General features: G+C 39.3%; 1 protein-coding gene and 1 long non-coding RNA gene across 2 annotated transcripts in view; one reads left to right on the forward strand and one right to left on the reverse strand.

Annotated features, from left to right (window-relative positions):
• The window catches only part of LOC111864125 (ATP-binding cassette sub-family G member 5), a 33,272-nt gene that overhangs the window by 7,336 nt on the left and 3,967 nt on the right, over window positions 1-21,969 (reverse strand). Inside the window, exons 2-8 of the mRNA XM_023851158.2 lie at window positions 17,445-17,562; window positions 11,302-11,507; window positions 10,018-10,162; window positions 9,095-9,367; window positions 5,497-5,794; window positions 2,641-2,852; window positions 2,313-2,451 (exon numbers count right to left, since the gene is read on the reverse strand). Coding sequence (XP_023706926.1) covers window positions 2,313-2,451; window positions 2,641-2,852; window positions 5,497-5,794; window positions 9,095-9,367; window positions 10,018-10,162; window positions 11,302-11,507; window positions 17,445-17,562 — 1,391 coding nt within the window. The remainder of the gene's footprint in view (window positions 1-2,312; window positions 2,452-2,640; window positions 2,853-5,496; window positions 5,795-9,094; window positions 9,368-10,017; window positions 10,163-11,301; window positions 11,508-17,444; window positions 17,563-21,969) is intronic.
• LOC111864127 lies at window positions 2,444-20,012 on the forward strand. Its single transcript, XR_002842735.2, has 5 exons — window positions 2,444-2,527; window positions 5,860-6,046; window positions 8,674-8,801; window positions 17,275-17,382; window positions 18,446-20,012. It is a non-coding gene; the product is annotated as an uncharacterized LOC111864127 (long non-coding RNA).

A 21,969-nucleotide genomic window follows, 5' to 3' on the forward strand; every position in this document is an offset into this window, starting at 1 on the left:
GCCCGAGAAAAAGTGTGGTCTTCTGGCAGGTCCATGCACTGTACCTGTCAACTGACAAGTCTTATCTATGTTTGTCCTTGAGTGTGGTGATTCACACTAGCCATAAGCTTATGTACTACCTTCAGGGTATATTGTGGCCGCGTTGTGAATGGTTGGTAAATTAGTTGTGTGGAATTGCTGAAATGCCTTTTGTGTTTTCACACATGGAATATTGTGATAGGTATTTTGTGTATGGATTTTGCAGTGGCAATGCACATGCTGCTGTTGAAGAATACCAAAGGCGTTTTCCCAATTGAAGGATTCCATCTCAAAGTGTATTTACGCGAATTCACCAGACATTGCGTGATACTGGTTCTCTTCTGAGTGTTTCTGTGCACTCTGAAAGGGAGGATGTACGAATGAGAAACACATGAGAGAACATTCTTGAGATGGTTCAGAGAAGTCCGCGTCTGTCCACTTGTAGAATGGCCTCTTGCATTGGCATATCACATATGCAGGTGTGGCAAACTTTACATGACGAAGAGTTGTATCCTTACCATGATCAAAGGGTACAACATCTGGAACCAGGTGACCATGCTCAGCATATTGATTTGTGCCACTGGATAAAAGCTCATCCCGAACTGATAAGCGTCACTTTATTCAGTGATGAGGCGTCTTTACCCGGCACGATGTATTTTAGTAGTTATGTAGTCGGCTTATACCAGAATGTGCAGTCTGCCATGTTATGTCAGCGCTTGCCATCCATGTGTCATGTATAGTGCTTCAAACCTAAGGACAACTATGAGATGGCGTGCAAGTTTTTTGTAGTTCAATTTAATGACTTCATGTCATTCACAAGTTAGTTTGATGCTATGTACATTATTAACATTACAGAAACCACATATTCCTGCCAGTTTTAATGTGTATTTGGTAATCAACAAGTGTGTAACACCTGTCAAAGTTTCACACTTCTCTGGCCATTATCTCCGTAACTGTTCAACTAACTGTTCAACTTTGGACATAGGTGTTTTGGGTTATATAGGCATACTTTAACATATGGAACACCCTCCTGAAGTCTGGCACATTCCTCCTGGGACACCCTGTACGAGGATATTACAAAGGCTTATTTATGTGCGGGAGGGGGCACATGGTAGTGTACTTGGTTGAGGCACTATGCTACAAGCTGGAAGGTTGTGGGTTTTATTCTCGATGAGGTCACTGAATTTTTTCAATTGACCTAATCCTTCTGGCCACACTATGGTCCTGCGATCAACTCAGCCTCTAATAGAAATGAGTCCCATGAATCTTCTGGGAGTAAAGGGAAGCCGGTGCATAAGGCTGACAACCTCACCTCCATCTGTGAGCCAGTTGTCTAGAAAATGTGGGAGCCTTGATGGCCAGTTACAGGGATGGCTTTTAATTTTTGTGCAGCTTTGTTTTGTTCATGTGTTTACATACATGTGCAATGCAGTTCCTGCTTTTACTGTCATACACTCTTTGCTAGTACCAGTATTGGATGGCAGTCCCCCTTTCACCAGAACAACACCAGGAGAAAGTACCCAACTGAAGACAAAATGGCCTTGCATGCCCCATGTAACTATGAGACTTAGCTAACTTAACAATCCATCACCTGAGACATTACTGTATGGAAAAGGCCACTGCTCAGATGCCTTCATGAGTAACATAGTGGGAGTGCTAGGAGACACACACTGGATCAAGGTAGGTTCTAGTGTAAGGGCTGTTTTGGCCATCCCCTTATTCATTCATTCATTCATCCATTCCTCTTTTTATGTTCTCTGCTAGAGTCAATGTTAACATATAGCTAACATGCAGACTTAATAGTTTTATACTGTAGAGAAATAGAAATAAGGTGGGGTGATGTTGACTGGATTCATCTGGCTCAGGATACAGACCAGTGACAGGCTCTTGTGAACATGGTAATGAATAAGATCTAAAAGTTTGTGACGATGGTATATTAGTACAAATATTATGTTTCTGGACATCATCCATCATTGTGTCTCTGTCTAAAAGCACCGTCTATTGATTGGGCCCAACTGAGTAGGTTTTACGTGAAGGCAGAGACAGAATCCAGTCTCTGAAACGTTACACTTTGAAAAATGAACAGGACGGTGTTTCCAGATAGAGACAGGATGATGGATAATGTCCGGAAATATTTGTATTAATGGTAATGAATCTTTGGTTTTCATAAAATGTTGCCAGTTCTTGAGTAACTGAGCAACTTATGGCTTATCAAGAAGGACTCAGCTCCATGGAGTTGGTTGGTTGGTTGGCTAGTGTGACTTTTAGTTTGCTGGCTATGAGGAAGTACCCACAGAAATGTGATGCGTGTTGCAGCTCCTACAGATACCACCGCAAATGGCACAGCCAGTAGCCAGTAGCTTAAGAGAAACAGGGGTCCACTGTAAAGACCTTCCTGAGCCTCTTGATAGTACCGTGTCCGGAATGCAGGAACTGCAACAACAAAATGCTCAATCAGTATGCTGGTTTGAAGATTACTGCCTTCTGTGACAAGATGTCATCTTTCCTGGTTGGTATACACCAATGTTTCATAGGGATGAGTTGGCTGAATCTGGAAGGATCAAATCTTGGGAGTTGCCTATACCGAACATTTACCCTGTGACAAAATGCAAACACACTTACATGTAGAGGCTGTCACAATGATGGCCACAAAGTAGGCTCCTGCTAGGCAGTTGAATATTAGCCCATTCCTCGTAACAAATGTTCTTTGGTAGTCCTCCATTCCACTATAGAATATCCATAAAAGTAAGTGGAAAACAGGTAGTCCTAGTAGCCGCAGGAAAATGTGAGTTAAGCCTGTGACATGAAGGTTGAAAGTAGCTGCTAGGTTCCTCCTAGAATAAAAACAGATGGAAGCATTGGGATTATATGAGTGAATATGGAAAGAAGTGTGGATACTCCATAGGAAATAAACATGACATGTCTGTATGTGCCACACAAAGTGGCAATATGACATTTGATGTTTTCATGGTAAAGCTCTAATGTATTACAATAAGAATTAAGGATACTTTGCATGAAGATTGAAACACAAAATAGATTTGGACGGTAGTGTCTTTGATAGTTTTAATTACTTTGGCTACATAGTTATGGTACCAACCAACAGAGATTTAGAAATTAAAATGAATAGATTTAAACAGATATACAGTACAACAAGAACAAAAAACAATGTTGAATAACGACAAGAAAAGAGACATACATTTTATAAAGCTATGACAGTACCTGTACTTAGATATGGATCTGAATCTTGGACAAAAAAAAATAATAAAAAAGAGAGAAAGCGGAACTTAAAACTGCCAAAATGAAAATTTTGAAGAATGGAGCATGCAACATAAGGAACATAAGTAGCAAAATCCAGATTGCAGAGGAAATATCATGTTCTATGAATGGAAGCTACATGAAATCCAAAGAAAATTTTAAAAATAAACCCAATAAAATGATGAAACCTAGGGAACCCACAGTTAAGGTGGACGAATCAACATACTCTCCAAGAGGATGGAACAGGCCACACATAGCCTAATTTATGAAGATGATGATGAGTGGTGTCTTAGGGGATGTGATGCTCTGTGAACTGGTAGAAATTCAACAATGTTTTGGAGAAATGTACTGCCTCAGTGTTCAGGGTCAAAGAGTAAGCCAAGCAAACCAGCAAGTAACAATGCTGCTTACTAATAAAGCCTGATGATGGAAGATATACATTTCTCTGAAACAGCAGTAATCTTTAATCAGATTACATGGTATAGATAGTACTCTTCCTAGTCACACCGCGACAACTTCAAATCTTACATAAAATGGGTTTATTTATTTATTCTTTTTAAGCAGCTGAAACAGCACTGATTACATTTTATTTGTTTGCGAACCAAAATAATTCTGCAAAGGTACGAGTCGGGATAGTGACAGGGTATGGGCTGGGTGGCCAGGGTTTGTTTCCCAACAGAGGCAAGAATTTTCTCTTCTCCACAGTGTCTGGACTGGCTCTGGGGTCCACCCAGTCCCCTTCACTATGGCTACCAGTGCAATTTCCCCAGGAGTAAAGTGGCTGGGGCTTGAAGCTGGCCACTCACTTCTATCTAATTCCGAGGTCAAGAATGATGGAGCTTGTAACCGCTCACGTAGGCTGCCACTTCTTGTGACCATCCCCTACCTATCTTTATATTTATTTATTTATTTGCCCGCTTCGGTAGAACACTTGACTCTTCTCAGGGTTGTGTCACAGTAATAACTGAGGCAACGAGGAAACTGCCATTTAAAGCTAGTCCACTGATACAAATCAAAGACACTATTTTCTGCTTAATCACAAATTGTTTATTTCAGAAGCAAACACTATAACTTTATTGGCAAGTATGGAGTAATGTGCCCTTTTTATTATTATCAAAGATTAATCGAACCAAATAAAGACTGTTAAATTTAGATAAACTTGAAGAGTGCAGCCCAATGACATCTGCCTCTGATGAATTCTAAATGCCAAGTCCTTCTGCCCACTCTATCCTGCGGGAGCATCACTTCATCCACTGTATAGGATTTGAACGGATGGCCTTTCTCCCAGACAAGAATAGTTTCCTAATGGCCGATTTTAACTGCCAATTCATCATACCATCAGCACTAGACAATCACATTACTAACTTTGAGAATAAAGAGATCCAAAGATATTGAACCCGGAACCCTACATGTGAAAGCGGTTATTTCTTAGTTTAGGGTCCAATTACACCCTTCCGAAGACACTTTTATAACAGCTACCCTATTAGTAAAACAAAATTTACATCTTCGGCAAACTACAGACTTGCCTTTTTGTTAATGGCCAGGTCCCTTTTGCGGTCACCCAAGCTGCAGGTAACAAAACAAGGCAGTTGTTCCTGTCCAAATGCGAAAAGCAAGTCATTACCTGCTAATGCATCGGTCTCCCCAATAAATCAGTCACTCTATTGTATTGGCTAAAGAGGAACATAGTGTCCATTGAAGAGTTTTAAAAGGTTTGGACTGTCAAAAGCTACACCTCTACTCCCCCAAATGTCTCCATAACACAGTGCTTAATTACTTCAGCTCAGAGACAACTTTACATTTTTACATTTAATAATTATGTAAAGAAGCAGTTCTTCAAAAAGAAGAGTGTGTGGCATACAGAATATTTTCCATTTCTTGACTAGTAAAACAAAAAATATTATGCCATGATTTTATACACAAGCGTTAGTTTATATTTACCAGCAATCCACACTCCTTTTCTAAAACCCTTTTGCTGATTCTCTCATTCTCAACTTCATAACCTCGTGGTTACTAACAGATGTGCAACTTCTGACAAATTTGGTAGTATGTGTACTGGCACATAATTATCAGAAAAAGCTCTGCCCATAAAGTTAAACAACACATGGCTTTCTCACAGTTTCTGATGGTTCATAACCTAATATCACCACCTTCTTCAGCTAAGGAAAGTGCATTATTAATCCAAATAAATATTTAAGTACACCAAAGGTCACACAATCTTACATGTAAAGAGTGAAGGCTACTGTGAAGGCATTGGGTCTTCCAAATGCAGACAGTGGGACCTTGTTGTTGGCTAACGAAGGTGTGGTGGATCCCCCGACAGCAGTGGGGACCCCCATGCTGGGCATTTGCATGGGGTCTGCACCTGTGTCTATGATCTGCACTCCACCAGGAGCCATTGTAGAAGTTTTATGTCGGAAAGGTCCACCTTCCAATTTAAACTTCTCTACAAGGGCTGCTATCTGATGATTGGATTCAATGAAACGTTCTCTTGATCGCCGGTCAACTGTAGAAAGACACACTGCAAACATTGAACCTGTTGTTAGATTAGAATGCTAACACATGATTACATTTGTATTTTTTCAGTCTTGGAACAGTTCATGTGGGATTTGTGGTCAACAAAGTGACACTGATATATCTCTTTCTCTGAGCATCAGTTTTCCTGTGCCACCTGTCACTCCAATACACCATACTTGCATCTATCATCATGGACTGGCACTCCTTCCAGAAGCAGTACCAAGGGACTAGGCTCATTCCATTCTAAGAATTAAAAGTATGCAGGTACTCTAGGAGACTTTAATCTTGCGACTTGAGGGTTGAGGGAATGGGGTTGGAGGAGAAAGGGAAGGGAAATAGACCTGCCTACTATGCACAGCGTCAGTTCAGAGCATACTGGCCACTGTGTTGCACGCACACTATAGAGTAAATAGTAAATGTTTTTGCTACAGTAGTAGCTACCATTTTTGCTGCAGATGTGGGCTGTGTACTGTGCCCTAAGTGTTTTGGGATTTCTGGATTCCTTGCAAGTCTGAAGATTACAGTCTCATCCAGTATACATATATCAGACACAATTACTGACTTCTATTTATGTAGATATATGATATATGTTAGCAGTAGTGTAGTTGGTTGAGGCACTATGCTACAAGAAGGAAGGTCGCAGGTTCAAGTCCCGATGAGGTCATTGGATTTTTTTCAATTGACCTAATCCTTCCAGCCACACTATGGCCCTGAGGTTGACTCAGCTTCTAACAGAAATGAGTACCAGGAATTAGTTAAATAATTTTCCTGTGGAGTAAAGCACAGCCGGTGCATAAGGCTGATAACCTTACTGTCATCTTTGAGCCGATTGTCTAGATAATGTGGGACACCCAATGTCTCACAACCATATGGGCCTTCACGACCTGTTACAGGGATAGCTTTACTTTTTTTAGTTTTATTCTAGTAAAAGTCTAGTTTTATGTTAAATTAATTCATGTGTGTATTAATTTAAAGTCTGTAGTTCTCACAGCAACAAAATGCAATGAAACTTGATCGCTGAATAACACCAAACAGATGCCACATATCACAGTGATAATTGCAAGCTCCTTTCTGGTCATGCCATGCAGGTCTGGGAGAATTCTCGTTTTGTGTATTTGCATCAGCTACCAGTGTCACATCACACACAATCAAGGTAGACCCAAATTTCATGAAGGAAGATCAGCTGACAAATATTTAATCGTTTAAAAGTTACTTCTTTTGATAAAGCGTGCAAATTAAACTGAAACTCTGGCACCTCCAACAGGGGAGTTCATAATGATACGATACTGTATAGTTTGGTAGCTTACTGCCTTCTATTCTGATGACAGAGGCAGCAGGTGCCTCCAGAACTACAACACTACATGGTATCATGTCCCAGAAGACTGTACCCTTGATATGCACTGCCATGAGAACCCCAAATTTCATGCGAATACTTATAATTATGACAGTCAGCGATCCACTGAACATAAGCATGGCAGAACAAGAGAGGCCCAATATAGGATTAAGTGAAGAAGGGTTTTTCACAGAGTTGTGGTGGTGACTGTAAAATATTTCAAGACATAAATATGAGGGTTGGAACTTTAATAGAGGCAACTATTTATTTACAACTGATACAAAATAGATGCATGTTTCCAAGTTTTACTGTCCTTCAATGTAGTCACCAGCATTGTGTACAACCCGTTGCCAGCGATGTGGAAGTTGTAGGATACCTTTAGCAACGCCTGTTGTGTTGACAGTTCGAATGGAGTGGTCTACTGCCTGAAGAATCTCCGGAACAGTTCTGAAGCGAATGCCACGAAGTGGTTCCTTCATCTTAGGCATCAAGTCAAAGTCACAAGGGCTTAAGTCTGGGGAGTATGGTGGATGGACAGCACTTCCCAGCCCCATCGATCAAACAAATCAGCCACAGCTTGCCATTTCTGCATTTCCGTCAAATCATGCAGAACCCATCATGATGCAATTTTTCTCATGCCCAGGCATTCCTTCAAAATGTGAAGCACAGTTGTATGTGCTAATCCTGTCTCTAGGGCCATTTCACGATTCGTATGGTGTCAATCACGCTCCAGTAACCTGGAAAGGGCATACACTTCTTCTTCATTGACACTAGGACAACCTGTCTGACGCATGTCTGCCACATCTTGGCATCCCTCGTTGAAGGCTTTTACCCACCTTTCCACTGTTCTGTAAGGCAATGCAGATTCCCTGCAAGCCTCTTGGAGACCTTGATGATACTGTCATGCTGTATGGCCGCTGGCACATTCAATCTTTATCCAACTCCACTGTTCCCGTTTCGAAAACATCGTGACAACACTACATTAGACCGCCAGCTAACATGAGTCTCTGTTCTTTTCGTCACTGCGCATGCGCATGATGTGGGAAGGGAGAGTCCATTTGCTCTGAGGTAAAGTAGGTATGTAACTAACGTGTGGTATAAGCAACATTATTTGGTTCCATTGCATGGCGTCTCTACAGTAGTGGTGCCACTATTAAAGTTCCAACCCTCGCATTTTATAACAGTTTATAACTAGTACTGGCAGTTATTTCTATGTTCAGTGACACATTTACTTATAATTGCAACAAGCCACAGCTTAGGGACTCACAATATAAGAGACTTCCAATTTTTGGCAGAGGGGAATCACCCATATGACAAATATATCATTCTGTTGTAAAATGGCTGACTGCAACATATCATGCTGTAATGACGAAAACAACACACAGAACAACTGCAACAATCAAGAACAAACTGGGAGGTAGCATTGCTCCTTGTGATGCAGCTTTGTGATTGCTGTTAACCAATATATTTGTTCAGTTACATACACACACAAATAAACATTTGTTTCTTACCCACATACATATATTCAAATGTAAATTAACATTTTTTAGTGATTTAGAGCTGAGTCAGTATAGCGATGGGCTTGAGCCGGACAGCCAGGGTTCGATTCACAGCTGGAGCAAGAGGAGGAAAGAGTGTTTCAAAAGGAAGTCATAGAGAAAAACACAACACACTTCAGGTACAATACATCTTACTGTAAATCTTATGGTATTCAAGATAATTAAGCAAACCAGACACTACATGTTTCCAACTTTCTATATTCAACAGTATTTTTATTATCCATATTTTTCAATAATTCATTGTTTTCATCATCTTACACATGAATGTAAATTTCTAAGTGCTCAGTTCTGTTGTTCTGTATGCTGTCCTTTTGGCAGCCAGCCCCTGTAAGTTGACAAGTACTGATTTAACTTTTAACATTTTAACATTTGCTAAATTAACTTCCAAATATGTTATTTTGTCCATACTTACAGTAATACATCAGGGGGTTTTCCAACTCTGGACAAGGAAATCCAATAGACCGAAAATAGTCCAACATAAGTCTTGTGCCACCAGTATAGACCACGTCTCCCAGACAGAGATATGCGACACGATCCAAGAATGGAAACACATCTGACCGTGGCTTTTCCATTGTCAGTATCACTGCCCGCCCATACTTTCGAGCGTGGTTTGAAAGAATGGAAATCACAAGATACGTGTTTAGAGGGTCCAGGTCCCAGGTTGGTTCATCTAGCAGAAGCACAACTGAAATCCAAAGATTCAAGTTGTAAACTGTTGCAGTTTCTACTTGAGATCTGAAGTTCTCAGCTTATCTGTTTGCATCAATCCTAAACATGGAAGCAGTACTTCCCTCTGAAATGTCAGCAAAGGCATACTCAGAAGACAATACTCTTCTAGATGTGAGAACCCTAAATCTCAGATGGATGTAGAAGTGGAAACTGGTTATTGTATATGGGTCACAATGCACATCATCTTATTCTGTTGTATTTGAGTTGGGATAATTAATTTCTCAATCAGCATGTTGGAATCAATCACACAGTAGTCATTAAGCTACATAGTTTCATAAATAAAGGTAAAGTTGTCCCTGTTCTTAATTAGTTAAGCACTATGCCATGAAAGCATATGGTGGAGTGGTGTTATAGCTCCCCCATTCTTAACCTTGGCACTAGATGGAGGTGAGTGGTTAGCTTCACGCCCCTTCCCAGGGTAAGGGCCGTAGCTGGATAGGCCCCAGAGCTGGTCTGGACACTGTGGAGAAGGAAAAAACCTTGCACTGCTGGGAATCGAACCCAGGCCATCCAGCCTGTAGCCCATCACTATACTAACTGAGCTATCCTGATAGTTACATAAAACTTATCTGATTATGATCATATTATTTTAACTCTACTTAGTACCTGGGTCTCTTACAAGCTGAACTCCAATCATAAGTCTCCGGTATTCACTTTGAGTCAAGTCGCTAACTGCCCTGTTTGCCACCTGGGTTAATGCTAAATCAGCCATTACTTGTTTCATTCTTGATCTCTTTACATACCGTGATACCTGTAAAGCAAGTTCACCACTGCAAGAAATAATCTAAAAACTGATGCAAATGAAATTGATATTTAGTTATAATGAATCATATTTAAAGTACAGCATAAATTTTGTACAAAATAATATTGAAAGATTTTCTGAGCTACTTTCAGCAACTGCAGACACAACATTAAAAATTTAATGTCCCTGAGCTGACATTTTAAATGACTTTTCTCACTTCCTTGTGGTAAAGACATTTTAACTGACTTTTCTTCTCAGTTTTCTCAAATTTATGTGTATCATCCTCAGCATAAAACAAGATTGTAAAAGTATGTAGTGTACACACTTAGCAGGGGTATTTAGCAAAAGGGATTAAAAATTAAACATTTAAGGTTACAATGAACTCTTCCTTTACAATAAATGAACATTAAATTCATACACATACAGTGTATATTGAATGTTAAGTGATATTCAAACTAACTAGAAGCCAAAATTATTTACTGAATGAATAAACAATCAGTATTAGTTCTTCAGTGTTCACTGTTATTACACACACTAAACAAAACTTAAATATATATAATTTGTTTCATGTAGCTTCAAAGTCATGATATAATAGAGCACTCTATAGAAAGAATAAAACAAATATGATATTAGTACTGTCAAAACTCAGTAAGGGCTTTGTTTTATTTTTCTTCTTAATGGCAGCTGTGTTTAGGAGGCCATGATTGATCACTGCCTGTACGTGTTCAGAAATAATGTATCTGTAAAATCACTTCTGTATAATTATCTTCAAAACTGTAACACTCACAGAGAAAGTTTATTAGACATAAAAAGTGTGTTTCATTTCCCTCTGTAACTTGGAGACACTACCCTTTCTGACAAATATTTCATGAGATGTCCTTGACATATGAACAGAAATGCATGTAGGTCTTCATATGAAGTGGCCATTCCATTTGTTCAGTCTAATTTAAAACTGAAATGTCTTGACAGTTTTTCATAAAACTCCCCAATATCATGTTCATGAAACTCTCTCCAGCAGCTCATGAGTACTTCTGTGCCCACAGACAGGTGGACGGACGGGCGTAGCAAACTTAATTGACGTTCCACAGAATTGTGACCACATCTAAAAATATTTATTAATGCAAAGAGAATCAGAGATAAAGAGAAACCTTTGAACCAATTGTGAGATGGGCAGCATAGTGCAATGTTTGCTCTACTGTGAGTCCAGGCAGGAGATCACACTTGTGAGTGACATAACCACAGTTCTGCTGGAACAGTCGTAGGGACATGGGTGCACCATTCAGCAGGATTTGTCCTCTTGTGGGGCCTTGTGCACGACGTGATATCACTTCTAATAGAGCTCTCTTTCCACTACCTAAAATGAGTATTAAGTTGATGTAATTGCTTCATAGACTGCATTATGGCTAGATAAAGAGTACACAGATGTTTGGAGTATGTAGACTACTCATGGCTCTGAATCTTTTGATGGGGATGAGGAACAGATAGAGGTCACTGTTTCCCAGGAATAAGCTCCAAGCACCATAATTTTCCTTAGTAACCTCAGACCCTGAGTTCCCAACTGGGGGGGGGGAAAAGGAAAAAGAGAAATGGACTAAGGGGATAAGGTGGATAAGGAGGAAGAGTAGATTGTATAGGATGTGAGAAATAAGGATGAAGGGCAGTAAGAAATAATGGAAAAATGGAAAAGGAAGAAAAGGGCAACAATGAAGTGGAAGAGAAGGTTTTTTCTTGTGTGTTGGGTCTGAAAGCAATACTAGCTTTCACAGGTGATGCAGCATCAGTTTTCATTCAACCAATTACTTTTCCTCCTTAACATTTTGCAGGTGATGCGCTTCCTTTTCTGTGCCTGCTCTGACCCTAAGCATAAAAATCTTTCCTACATGACTGCATCCTGTATGTGTTATAAAATTAACTGTCATGCAAACTTGCATTAAAACATTTTTTTTACTTTTTATTGCCAATATATACATCATGTATTGGCTGTAAACCATCATTATCGGATGATATACAAAAACCAGCCAAATATATATGGACTATGATTACAGATTTGTTAAAATATGGAGATGTATAAAAATGAAGTTGAAATAATAATAATGCACATTGGATATGACTTAATTTTACAAAGGAATACTTATAACAAGAAGTTGTGGGAAGAACTGATGACCTACTTTCATTTAATATTGTGGCGTGCCACCAGAAAGCCGGAATGGTGGAGGAGATCAGAGTTGATTTCCTAGGCAATGACCAGTGGTCCTGCTGCAGTGCCTTGGAATCCGTACACTAGCAAACCTAAGCAACGAATTGTTTTAGGCAGCTGCATGACAACGGCTGTGATAAACATGTATACTTCAGAGGGAATGGAATACCAGCAGGGCGTTGCCTAGGAATCGCTTAAACAACAAATGCATTTCCCTGGAGAAGAAGGGACACCAAGAGGTTCATTACACAGCAGTGGCCGAAAACAAAGCCTCCTACATGGTGCGCTCTATTCAGTCCTAGTGCACATTATAAGAGTCCAGTTTCAATGAGACCAGTCAGTTTTTAGTGTAGCTCCGACTACAGCAGAAGCAAACTCGCATCCAACAAAGGGATCAAGACACTTCACCGAGATTAGCAGTGCAAGAATTTATAAGAGAGAAGAGGAAACCTCTAAACGACGTTATAAGTGAAGAATAATTGTACTTGGGAGTGTAAGAGAGATTGTCCAATAAAAATATTCGCCAAATCTGAGACCTGCATGAATTTACTTGTCACGTTACCAGGGACACACAACGATATGATACAACTGCATGAAATTACACATGCAACTGTTGGAGGCAGCGTTTTCTCAGCAGTCCGCCCTGAAAATATATAAACAGGACAACTTCCAGTGTTCATTAATTAGGAATTAGTTATACACAGACAGCAGGTTGCTCGACTCCCAGAGTCTTGGGACACTAAAATATGGACATGAGTCCCACAGGACTTGGAACCAAGAATGACTGTGCAGGCAAGGGCCAGCAGAAATTTACCTGACCTGACACAGATAACAAGGTGACCTCATAAGCCTCCTTTTATTTTTTCAAAATAAAGGAAATAGGCTAAAAATGACAGTATTTGTCCAAATATAAATTTTCTCCAAGGTACGGAGTATGACTGCAACTGTACAAATACAGAGGATGGACAAAAAAATGGAAACACCCAACAAAAAACACATTACCATGACTAATATGGAGTAGGACAACCTCTGGCTTGCAGAACTGCTTGCAGTCTGTTTGGAATGGATAAATAGAGGTCCTGTATGATTTTCAAGGGAATCTTGTACCATTCTTCCTGCAAAACATTGGCAAGTTCTGTTAACGATGTTGGAGGTGGATAGTGTGCACGCAGATTGCTCTCCAAAACATACCACAAAGGCTCAATAGTACTGTAACGTGTTTCGTTACTGAAGACGCCGCTCAGATTATTAATTGGTTTATTTTACAACCTACAAGTCTCGGCTACAATTAATTATAACAATGCTATGGGTTTCCACAATTTACAAACCCTACACACAAATCTCTTCACACTGTCCTCAGTCAACATTTTTTTCCTTTCGCTGTTGCCTGTTGCCCGTGTCAACAGCGGCGTTGCGTGCCTCGTCACAGTAGAAGGCGGTGCCACGTAGCCTGGAGGGGGAGGGGGCAAAGCGCTGACTCACCTGCTACATCACCGTGGCCAGAGCTGCCACGTCACTGCTGGGGGAGGGAGGGGGTGTCCTTCATAGCGCAACAAGTCACAATATTGATATCTGGCGATTATCAGGGCCATGGCAAACGTGACACTTCATCTTATTGCTCAGAAAACCAGTCCTGGACGATGTGAGCCGTGTGAACACGGGCATTGTCATCTTGGTAAATGGCATCACCATTGGGGAACAAAGTTTTTACCATGGGATGGACCTGGTCGCCCAAAATGGTCACATAGTCGCTGGCAATGACATGACCTTGCAGGGTAATGACAGGTCTGACAGAATACCACGATATGGCTGCTCATACCGTGATCGAACCCCCACCATGTTTCACTTTTGGCAGCAAACAATCTGGATCGTAAGCTTGGGATGGCGTTCTCCAGACATAAACTCAGCCAGAAGTCAGAAACAGTGTGAAGGTGGACTCATCAGACCAAATGACTGTCTTCCATTACTCCATATCCAGGTTTTATGACTTTGGCACCACACTCTCCTCTTAGTGGCATTTTGATCTCTGATGAGTGGCTTTGGAATTGCAGCTCATCCAGAAATACCCTGTTTCTGAAGTTCCCTTCATACTGTTTTGGTGCTGACAGGGTTTGTGAGCGTGACATTCAGTTCAGCAGTCACTTTTGCAGATGCAGTCTTCTTATTTCTTGTCACAATCCTACACAATGTTCGCCTGTCTAGATCACTCAAAACACATTTCCGTCCACGCTGGTATTTATCGGATGCAGTTTTTCCCAGTCCTCCTGTATGCAGTCATAATCTTGGATACTGTGTTTCGCGAAACACCAGAAACTTTGGCTACTTTGGTTACAGAAGTACCCACCATATGGGCCCCAACAATTTGCCACCGTTCGAATTCTGTTAGCTCTGACGTGATGCACAAAAAATCGCACAGAACACTGTCTCGACAACAAATGAAGCTTGCAACATATTGCAGAGGTTGTACAGGTAGTGGTGTTGGGCAGATACGACATCGTCACCTACAAACATCGCTAAAATAAACACTTCAATTCAGGCATACATTTCACAAGTTGTTTCCATATTTTTGTCCATCCTCTGTACATAGAATGTCACCATCAGGGGCACACATTACACTAAATCAAAATGTCAGTTACAAGCCTGCAAAGACACACATTCTATCACATGTATGGGTCTTCAGTGGTCCACACTATATTACATCTGCACATTGGTTCTTGCCTTCAGAGATACTACCTTGATCAGCTCTGGCTACTCACCAACAAAAAAACACAACAAAGAAAGTTATTCCATATACCTATAGAAAACAAACATACAACTTAAAGCTCTAATTTAGCTTCGATTGGCCAAGAAGGCCAAGAGAAGGAGAGCATAAAGTGTGAAGTTATGTAGAAAATTCAAGCTATGTATAACTACATACATCGGAAAATGCTTATATTTGGACAAACACTCTAATTTTTGGACTCACATCTTTGTGAAATTAAGTCACATCCAACCTGATTCCTCAGTATTTTAACTGCATTTTTATATGTAGGGTTTAAGGTTCTCACAGCAGTGGTTATTAAGAGCACAATCTTTACAACACCGTGCAGTCCGTTGAAAGTCAACTGATGTTTCAGAGGAACATTTCGCCTCCCTCTTCAAGGTTGAGTAAGCCAAGCAAAATACCAGGGTGAAAGCAGATGGTAAGCCTACTACCTTGCTTGGCTTATTCAACCTTGAAGAGGAAGGTAATATGTTCCTCCAAAGCATCGGTTGACTTTCAACGGACTACATGGCATTATATCCCAGAAGATAGTACTATTCATTTTTAAACATCCTCCACATTCTAATAAATTTGTACTGACAGCTGTATTTAGCTGATTTGTGTACATGTCCTGATGATAAACATTCATGATTGAAACCTGTAGTGTATAGTAGGAATGAAAAAATAGAGGCCTTTATAATAAGTCTGTGTGAGGGTTAATTTATGATATAACAGTCTTCCATTTGCATTACCTCAGTGCCTGGTGACTGTGTGAGTCATGGTGGATAAACTGATAAGAGAATATGATTTTCTCTGAGTTTCTGTAGTTTTCCTCTTCTAATCACCATTCCACCATTTCTCCACCCTAATATATCACTGCCTCAAGAGCCATGCAGTAGCCCCGATCAAGCAGCACATTATCAAAACCTTCTTAGCCCATGATTTATGCTAACCGTCTTACAGTGCACACACTTTTTCACCTTACTCTTCTCTTTTGCACTACATGTTTCAGCACTAATGTGCCATCTTCAGGTGCGTCTCTATGCACGTCTAACAACTGCATTGCATGCCCTGATGTCTTCATTCTAAAATGACTAAAATATATATTCGTCATATATAATAATAAATTTTAAATATTAAAACTTTTCAGGATTCATCATCCTTACGTCGTATCTCAATACGCGAATCACGCCAATCCTCCTCTGTGGGAGCACTCTTCCTACCTTCCTATCTGTAGCGTGAAATTGTTATTCATTAATACCACATTCTGACTTTTATCTGTTACATGTGGTTTTATAATGTTTAATACTCACTGTGCTCTTTGTTATGTCTTGCTCCTGTGACTGTGTGTTGTACTACTGGATATATATGTGTGTGTGTGTGTGCACGCGTGTGTGCGTGGTGTGTGTGTGTGTCTTCCTTTTGATTGAGTTATGATGTTGTGGGGGTAGGTGGTGGGGTGTTATGTTGTTCCATGTAAATAGTGTGTAATTCATGAAATATTGGGTTATATATTTCTTTATTTATATTGTTCATATGCGTGTTTTTCTTTGTCATTCTGTATATATGATAGTTTTCCAATGTGTTTAAATATTGCCCTTTCTTATTTGTTGCTATGATATCCATAGTGTTTTCTATAGTACCATATGCATGTCCTGTGTTTAATATGTGTTCTGAGTATCCTGTATTGCTGTTATTGTGTCTTATGCCATGTATGTGTTCTTTATATCTGGTATTAAATTTCCTCCCAGTTTCTCCTATATATTCCATGGGGCAATCTAGGCATTTCATACTATATATACCACCATTGTTATATTTATTTATTTGTGGTCTTGATTTTAATATATGTTGTAAATTGTTCTTAGTTCTAAATGCTATTTTCAATTTTGTGTCTTGAAATATTTTTGTATTATTTCTTGTTTCTTTTCCTATATATGTGAATGTTGCCCATTTCGTTTTTTGTCCTTCTGAATTCTCTGTAATGTTCTGCTTTCTTACAGTGTTTTGTTTTCTGTTATTTGTAGTTAGTTTTGTAATTATATCTGTGTCGTACTTATTATTTATAAGTATGTTGTTTATAGTATTTATCTCATTATATTTTGCTATTCTGGTAATGGGGTAGTTATTTACTTGATCTATGAGGTACTCGTATTTAATACCAGATATCTTGTGTTCTTGTAGATGACATGAGTCACTTGGTATTATTATGTCCGTTGCTGTGTGTTTGCGGTGGATTGAGCCTTTAAATTGGGAACTTCATCTCTGACTTGGCATGTAGCTGGATACAGAGTAAGGAAGTTTTTTATCTGCATATAATTCCTATTATCTGTGAGAAAAGTTGTTTGTTTCACCTTTTGAACCCAGTATGGCAAGGACTTCACCTCCATGAACTTCTAAGGATACATCTTTAAGGATTACTCCAGTTTTCACAGTGCCCATCAGTCGTTGGAAACATGTTCCAGGCTCCACCTTAAAAACAAGATGACACATATATGTAGCAATCAGTTGTGGCATATAGTTACCAAGTTACCTCAAGTGGTAACACTTCTGATATGAATTCACGTGTCTGACTTGAATCTCAGCAGGGACACCAATTGTCATGACTGCAGCTTTAATGGTCTTCCTCAGTCCCTCTAGGCAAATGCCAAGATAGCACACCGGATTATGCCATGATTGCTTCCTTCCAAATCCTTTCAAATTCATTATTCACTGCCATCCAACCATTTCACACTATAAAGGTAAAGTTGTCCCGGTCCTTAACTAATTAAGCACTACCCTGTGAAGGCGTATGGGGAGTGGATATATAGATCCACGTTTTCTTGACCTCAGCCCTAGTTAGACGTGAGTGGTCAGCTTCATGCCCCGGCCGCTTTACCCCCGGGGAAAGATCCTCCAGTACCAATTGGATAGGAGGCTGAGTAGGTCCCAGAGCCGGTCTGGACAACATGGAAAAGAGAAAATTCTTGACCGTACTGGAACTCGAACTCCGGCCCCTTGGCCATCCAGCCCATAGCCAGTCACTATACCAACTGTGCTATCCCGGCTCCAATTTCACACTATACACAACCTAAGTTACTGACAGTATTCATAAATAAACTACCAAACATAACATGTAATGTATAATTAAAATTAAATATGGAAGTCATTGACAGTTGTCATAATAATGTGCTCCAAATGCAACCATCATCAGTTTACAATTCAGTATTACTGTCAATCAAAAGACTACAGCATTATTATATAATGTGTTAGAAACCCTTCTCAACATAATGCCTACACCTCAAAATATTTTTGTTTGTATTATGTGTTTATAGTGTAAAAGATCTGAAATGAAACTAATTTGGGATTTGTTTAGGGCAAAGAAGAGGGAATTAAAAATATTCTCCATGAGTACTGAGGCAGCAGCTGATGGATCCCCTCCACAAAGAACCCTCTGGGCTGCTGCTAGGACTGCAGCACCACCAAGACCTTGACATCTTCATCCAATCAGAATCTACTTACAAATAGGTTTCATTTGAACAATCCTCTTACATTCATATATGTAGTTTACATCTTACCCTTGAAGCATTCAGATCTTTTGGCAGTCAGAAATGTTATGGATATAACATTCATCAAGATACAGTTTCAAATTTAAAGTGTATCAAAGTATGATTGATTCAAAATATTTAAGGATAAAATATTTCTGTTACAAGTTTTGCACACTAGGTCTTAGTTTGATCAAAAAACCATTAAAATGAATTAAATAAAAATTTTAAACCCCATTGTGAAATTATGTGATTCATGAAAAGTTATATGAACTTATTTTATCATCTGCTGAATTCAGGGCAACATCTCGGTCTTTGAAGTTTAATTTTCTTAAATTATTTGTATTTACAGCCCTTCAAGAGCTAATTTTAAATTAATTTTGTCTACCATGAACATATTACTTCAGGAAAGGCAAAAGTTGGGGACCAATTTGGTTAGAAGTTTTTAACTCCTTAAAGCACAATGGTTACTGCATATAGTGTGTACCATCAGGGCCAGCATGGCAGAACAAGTGAACCAAGCTGCCTCCTATGGTAGCACATTTACAGCTACTTTCTCCTTGGCTGTCTGCTGATTTACAATTAATTTCTGTTGCTCTTTGTTCAAATCATAATCATTCATTATCACTATTTTGTACACAAAAGGTAAATATAACTACGAACTGTGTGTGCTAGCATTGCTGTCTAATTCTATAATCTGAAGCCAGCAACAGCACTCTCACTCTTGTGACTGGATGGTCCTGTACATTTTACTGTTTCTTTGCTTACTATTTTAAGAACTGCAGTACCACTGCCAGTTTTATTTTTCATAATATCTGAGAATTTTGTGTTATTGTGTTTTGAGAATGTTGAACTGTTTTTAACTGGGGGAAGGAGTGGAATTTCTCATCTCCTGGGGCAGTACTGAGACTTGAAACAGCCCTGCATGCCACCTTATTTAACCTACAAAAACACTGCATTCTGTCTACAGAATATATTATTATATTTCATATTATTCTTATGGTAAAGAGCAATTTTTTCTCCAAATAGTATTAAACATCTTATAATAGGCATGCTTTGTGCATTTTGAGATGGAGAAAGTGAATCTATATAAATATGATTTAGATGAACTTCAGGATTCAGAAGATTAAAAGAGACCAGCAGCAAACTTCAGTGTAGATGTAGTTCCCCTTTTAGACCCAAGTTACTATGAAGATGTCAGTATTTAGCGCAGTGATGCTTCTCCGTAAAAACAATGTTGATCCAGTCTCCTTATTCCTCTTTTACTCCTACTGTATTTCCTCTTCATTCATCTCTTTTCCTTCTTTATGTTCTCATTACCCTCTCTCCTTAATCCATAATCTTCATCGCCTATTATATTTTCAGTTTCTCTCTTTCCTCTTCACACCATTCTTCATTTTGTTCTTTAGTCACATCNTTGCCTCATGGCTCTTGCGACCGCGCTCAACGACTAGCCTTTCACCAGCAGCTGCCGCACTGCGATCAAGCAACCTCCAATTCACGCTGCCGCACGGCAACCAAGCAACCTCCAGNTTTTTCATAATATCTGAGAATTTTGTGTTATTGTGTTTTGAGAATGTTGAACTGTTTTTAACTGGGGGAAGGAGTGGAATTTCTCATCTCCTGGGGCAGTACTGAGACTTGAAACAGCCCTGCATGCCACCTTATTTAACCTACAAAAACACTGCATTCTGTCTACAGAATATATTATTATATTTCATATTATTCTTATGGTAAAGAGCAATTTTTTCTCCAAATAGTATTAAACATCTTATAATAGGCATGCTTTGTGCATTTTGAGATGGAGAAAGTGAATCTATATAAATATGATTTAGATGAACTTCAGGATTCAGAAGATTAAAAGAGACCAGCAGCAAACTTCAGTGTAGATGTAGTTCCCCTTTTAGACCCAAGTTACTATGAAGATGTCAGTATTTAGCGCAGTGATGCTTCTCCGTAAAAACAATGTTGATCCAGTCTCCTTATTCCTCTTTTACTCCTACTGTATTTCCTCTTCATTCATCTCTTTTCCTTCTTTATGTTCTCATTACCCTCTCTCCTTAATCCATAATCTTCATCGCCTATTATATTTTCAGTTTCTCTCTTTCCTCTTCACACCATTCTTCATTTTGTTCTTTAGTCACATCTTCCTCTTCCCTCCCCTTGCCTGTATCTTCTTCCCTTTCTACTCACTCTCTTCCTCTTCTTCCCCTGCTATTTCATCATAATATTCTAGTCAGCATAATTGTGGGTTAAGGGTCTGAAAGGGCTATTATATTTCACTAGTTATAATGCTGTGAATAGAACCAACTGTGGTGACATTCCAAATACAGTGGAACCTCGCTTAACAAGCATAATTCGTTCCAGAAACCTACTTGTAATGCGAAACACTCGTTAAGCGAAACAATTTTACCCATATAAATTAATGTAAAATACGATAATGCGTTCCATGCCAAAAAAAAAATACTCGAAAAATTTTATGTATAACGTTTATTCAAAGAAAATTATATATACATTGTTAAGGAGCATGAATCATCTTCATCTTTTCCTCTATGCGGAATGAAGCAACCTGAAATGCGAATTCAATTTGCAGACAAAAAAAATCGAAATAATTAGTTTATTATTTATGGTGGGACCCTTAACGTCTCACAACACTATGGGCCTTCATGGCCTGTTACAGGGATAGCTTTACTTTACTTTACTTTACTTTACGATACATATCTAATTCCTTTTACTATTAAGCTGTCTAGAGACATTTGTTTTTGCCGACGCTTCAAAATTTGGTGAAAATGTGACGCAACATTATCATTAAATAAATTTGTAGCACGCATAGCCACTGCCTTATTAGGGTGATGCTTCTCAATGTATGATGCAACAGTTTCCCATTCTTTCAGCATTTCTCTTATTGCACCAGAAGATTGTTGCTTTGCTGTTACCTCCTCCTCCTTCTCTGACAAACTCTCCTCCACAACTTCTTGCTGTGAAATGCAATGCAACTCCAAATCGTGCAAATCGTTGATGTAGACCGATTGTATGTGTGTGTTAGATCAGCCATGCTCACACCTCGCTCTCGCTTTTCAATGATTTTACGTTTCATTTCTACGGTTATTTTTATTCTCTTATGGCTGTCTTTTTGCGACTTTTTCTTCAGGGACATTTTTGCAAGAGTTATTAAACTTTGCACAGAAAAAATCACAAATATGTCTGAACACAAGTTTGGAAAAATGTGTGATCACAAGCGACACTAAGATGCTAGAGGAACGAGTGCTCAACACAGACTGATGTAGCAAGCACACACAATCCAGGACTTCCCCTCTTGTCACTCATTATGCGAAACGTTGCTCGTTAAGCAAGT

The sequence above is a fragment of the Cryptotermes secundus genome, unplaced genomic scaffold, assembly GCF_002891405.2.
Source record: "Cryptotermes secundus unplaced genomic scaffold, Csec_1.0 scaffold1000, whole genome shotgun sequence".
Lineage (NCBI taxonomy): Eukaryota > Metazoa > Arthropoda > Insecta > Blattodea > Kalotermitidae > Cryptotermes > Cryptotermes secundus.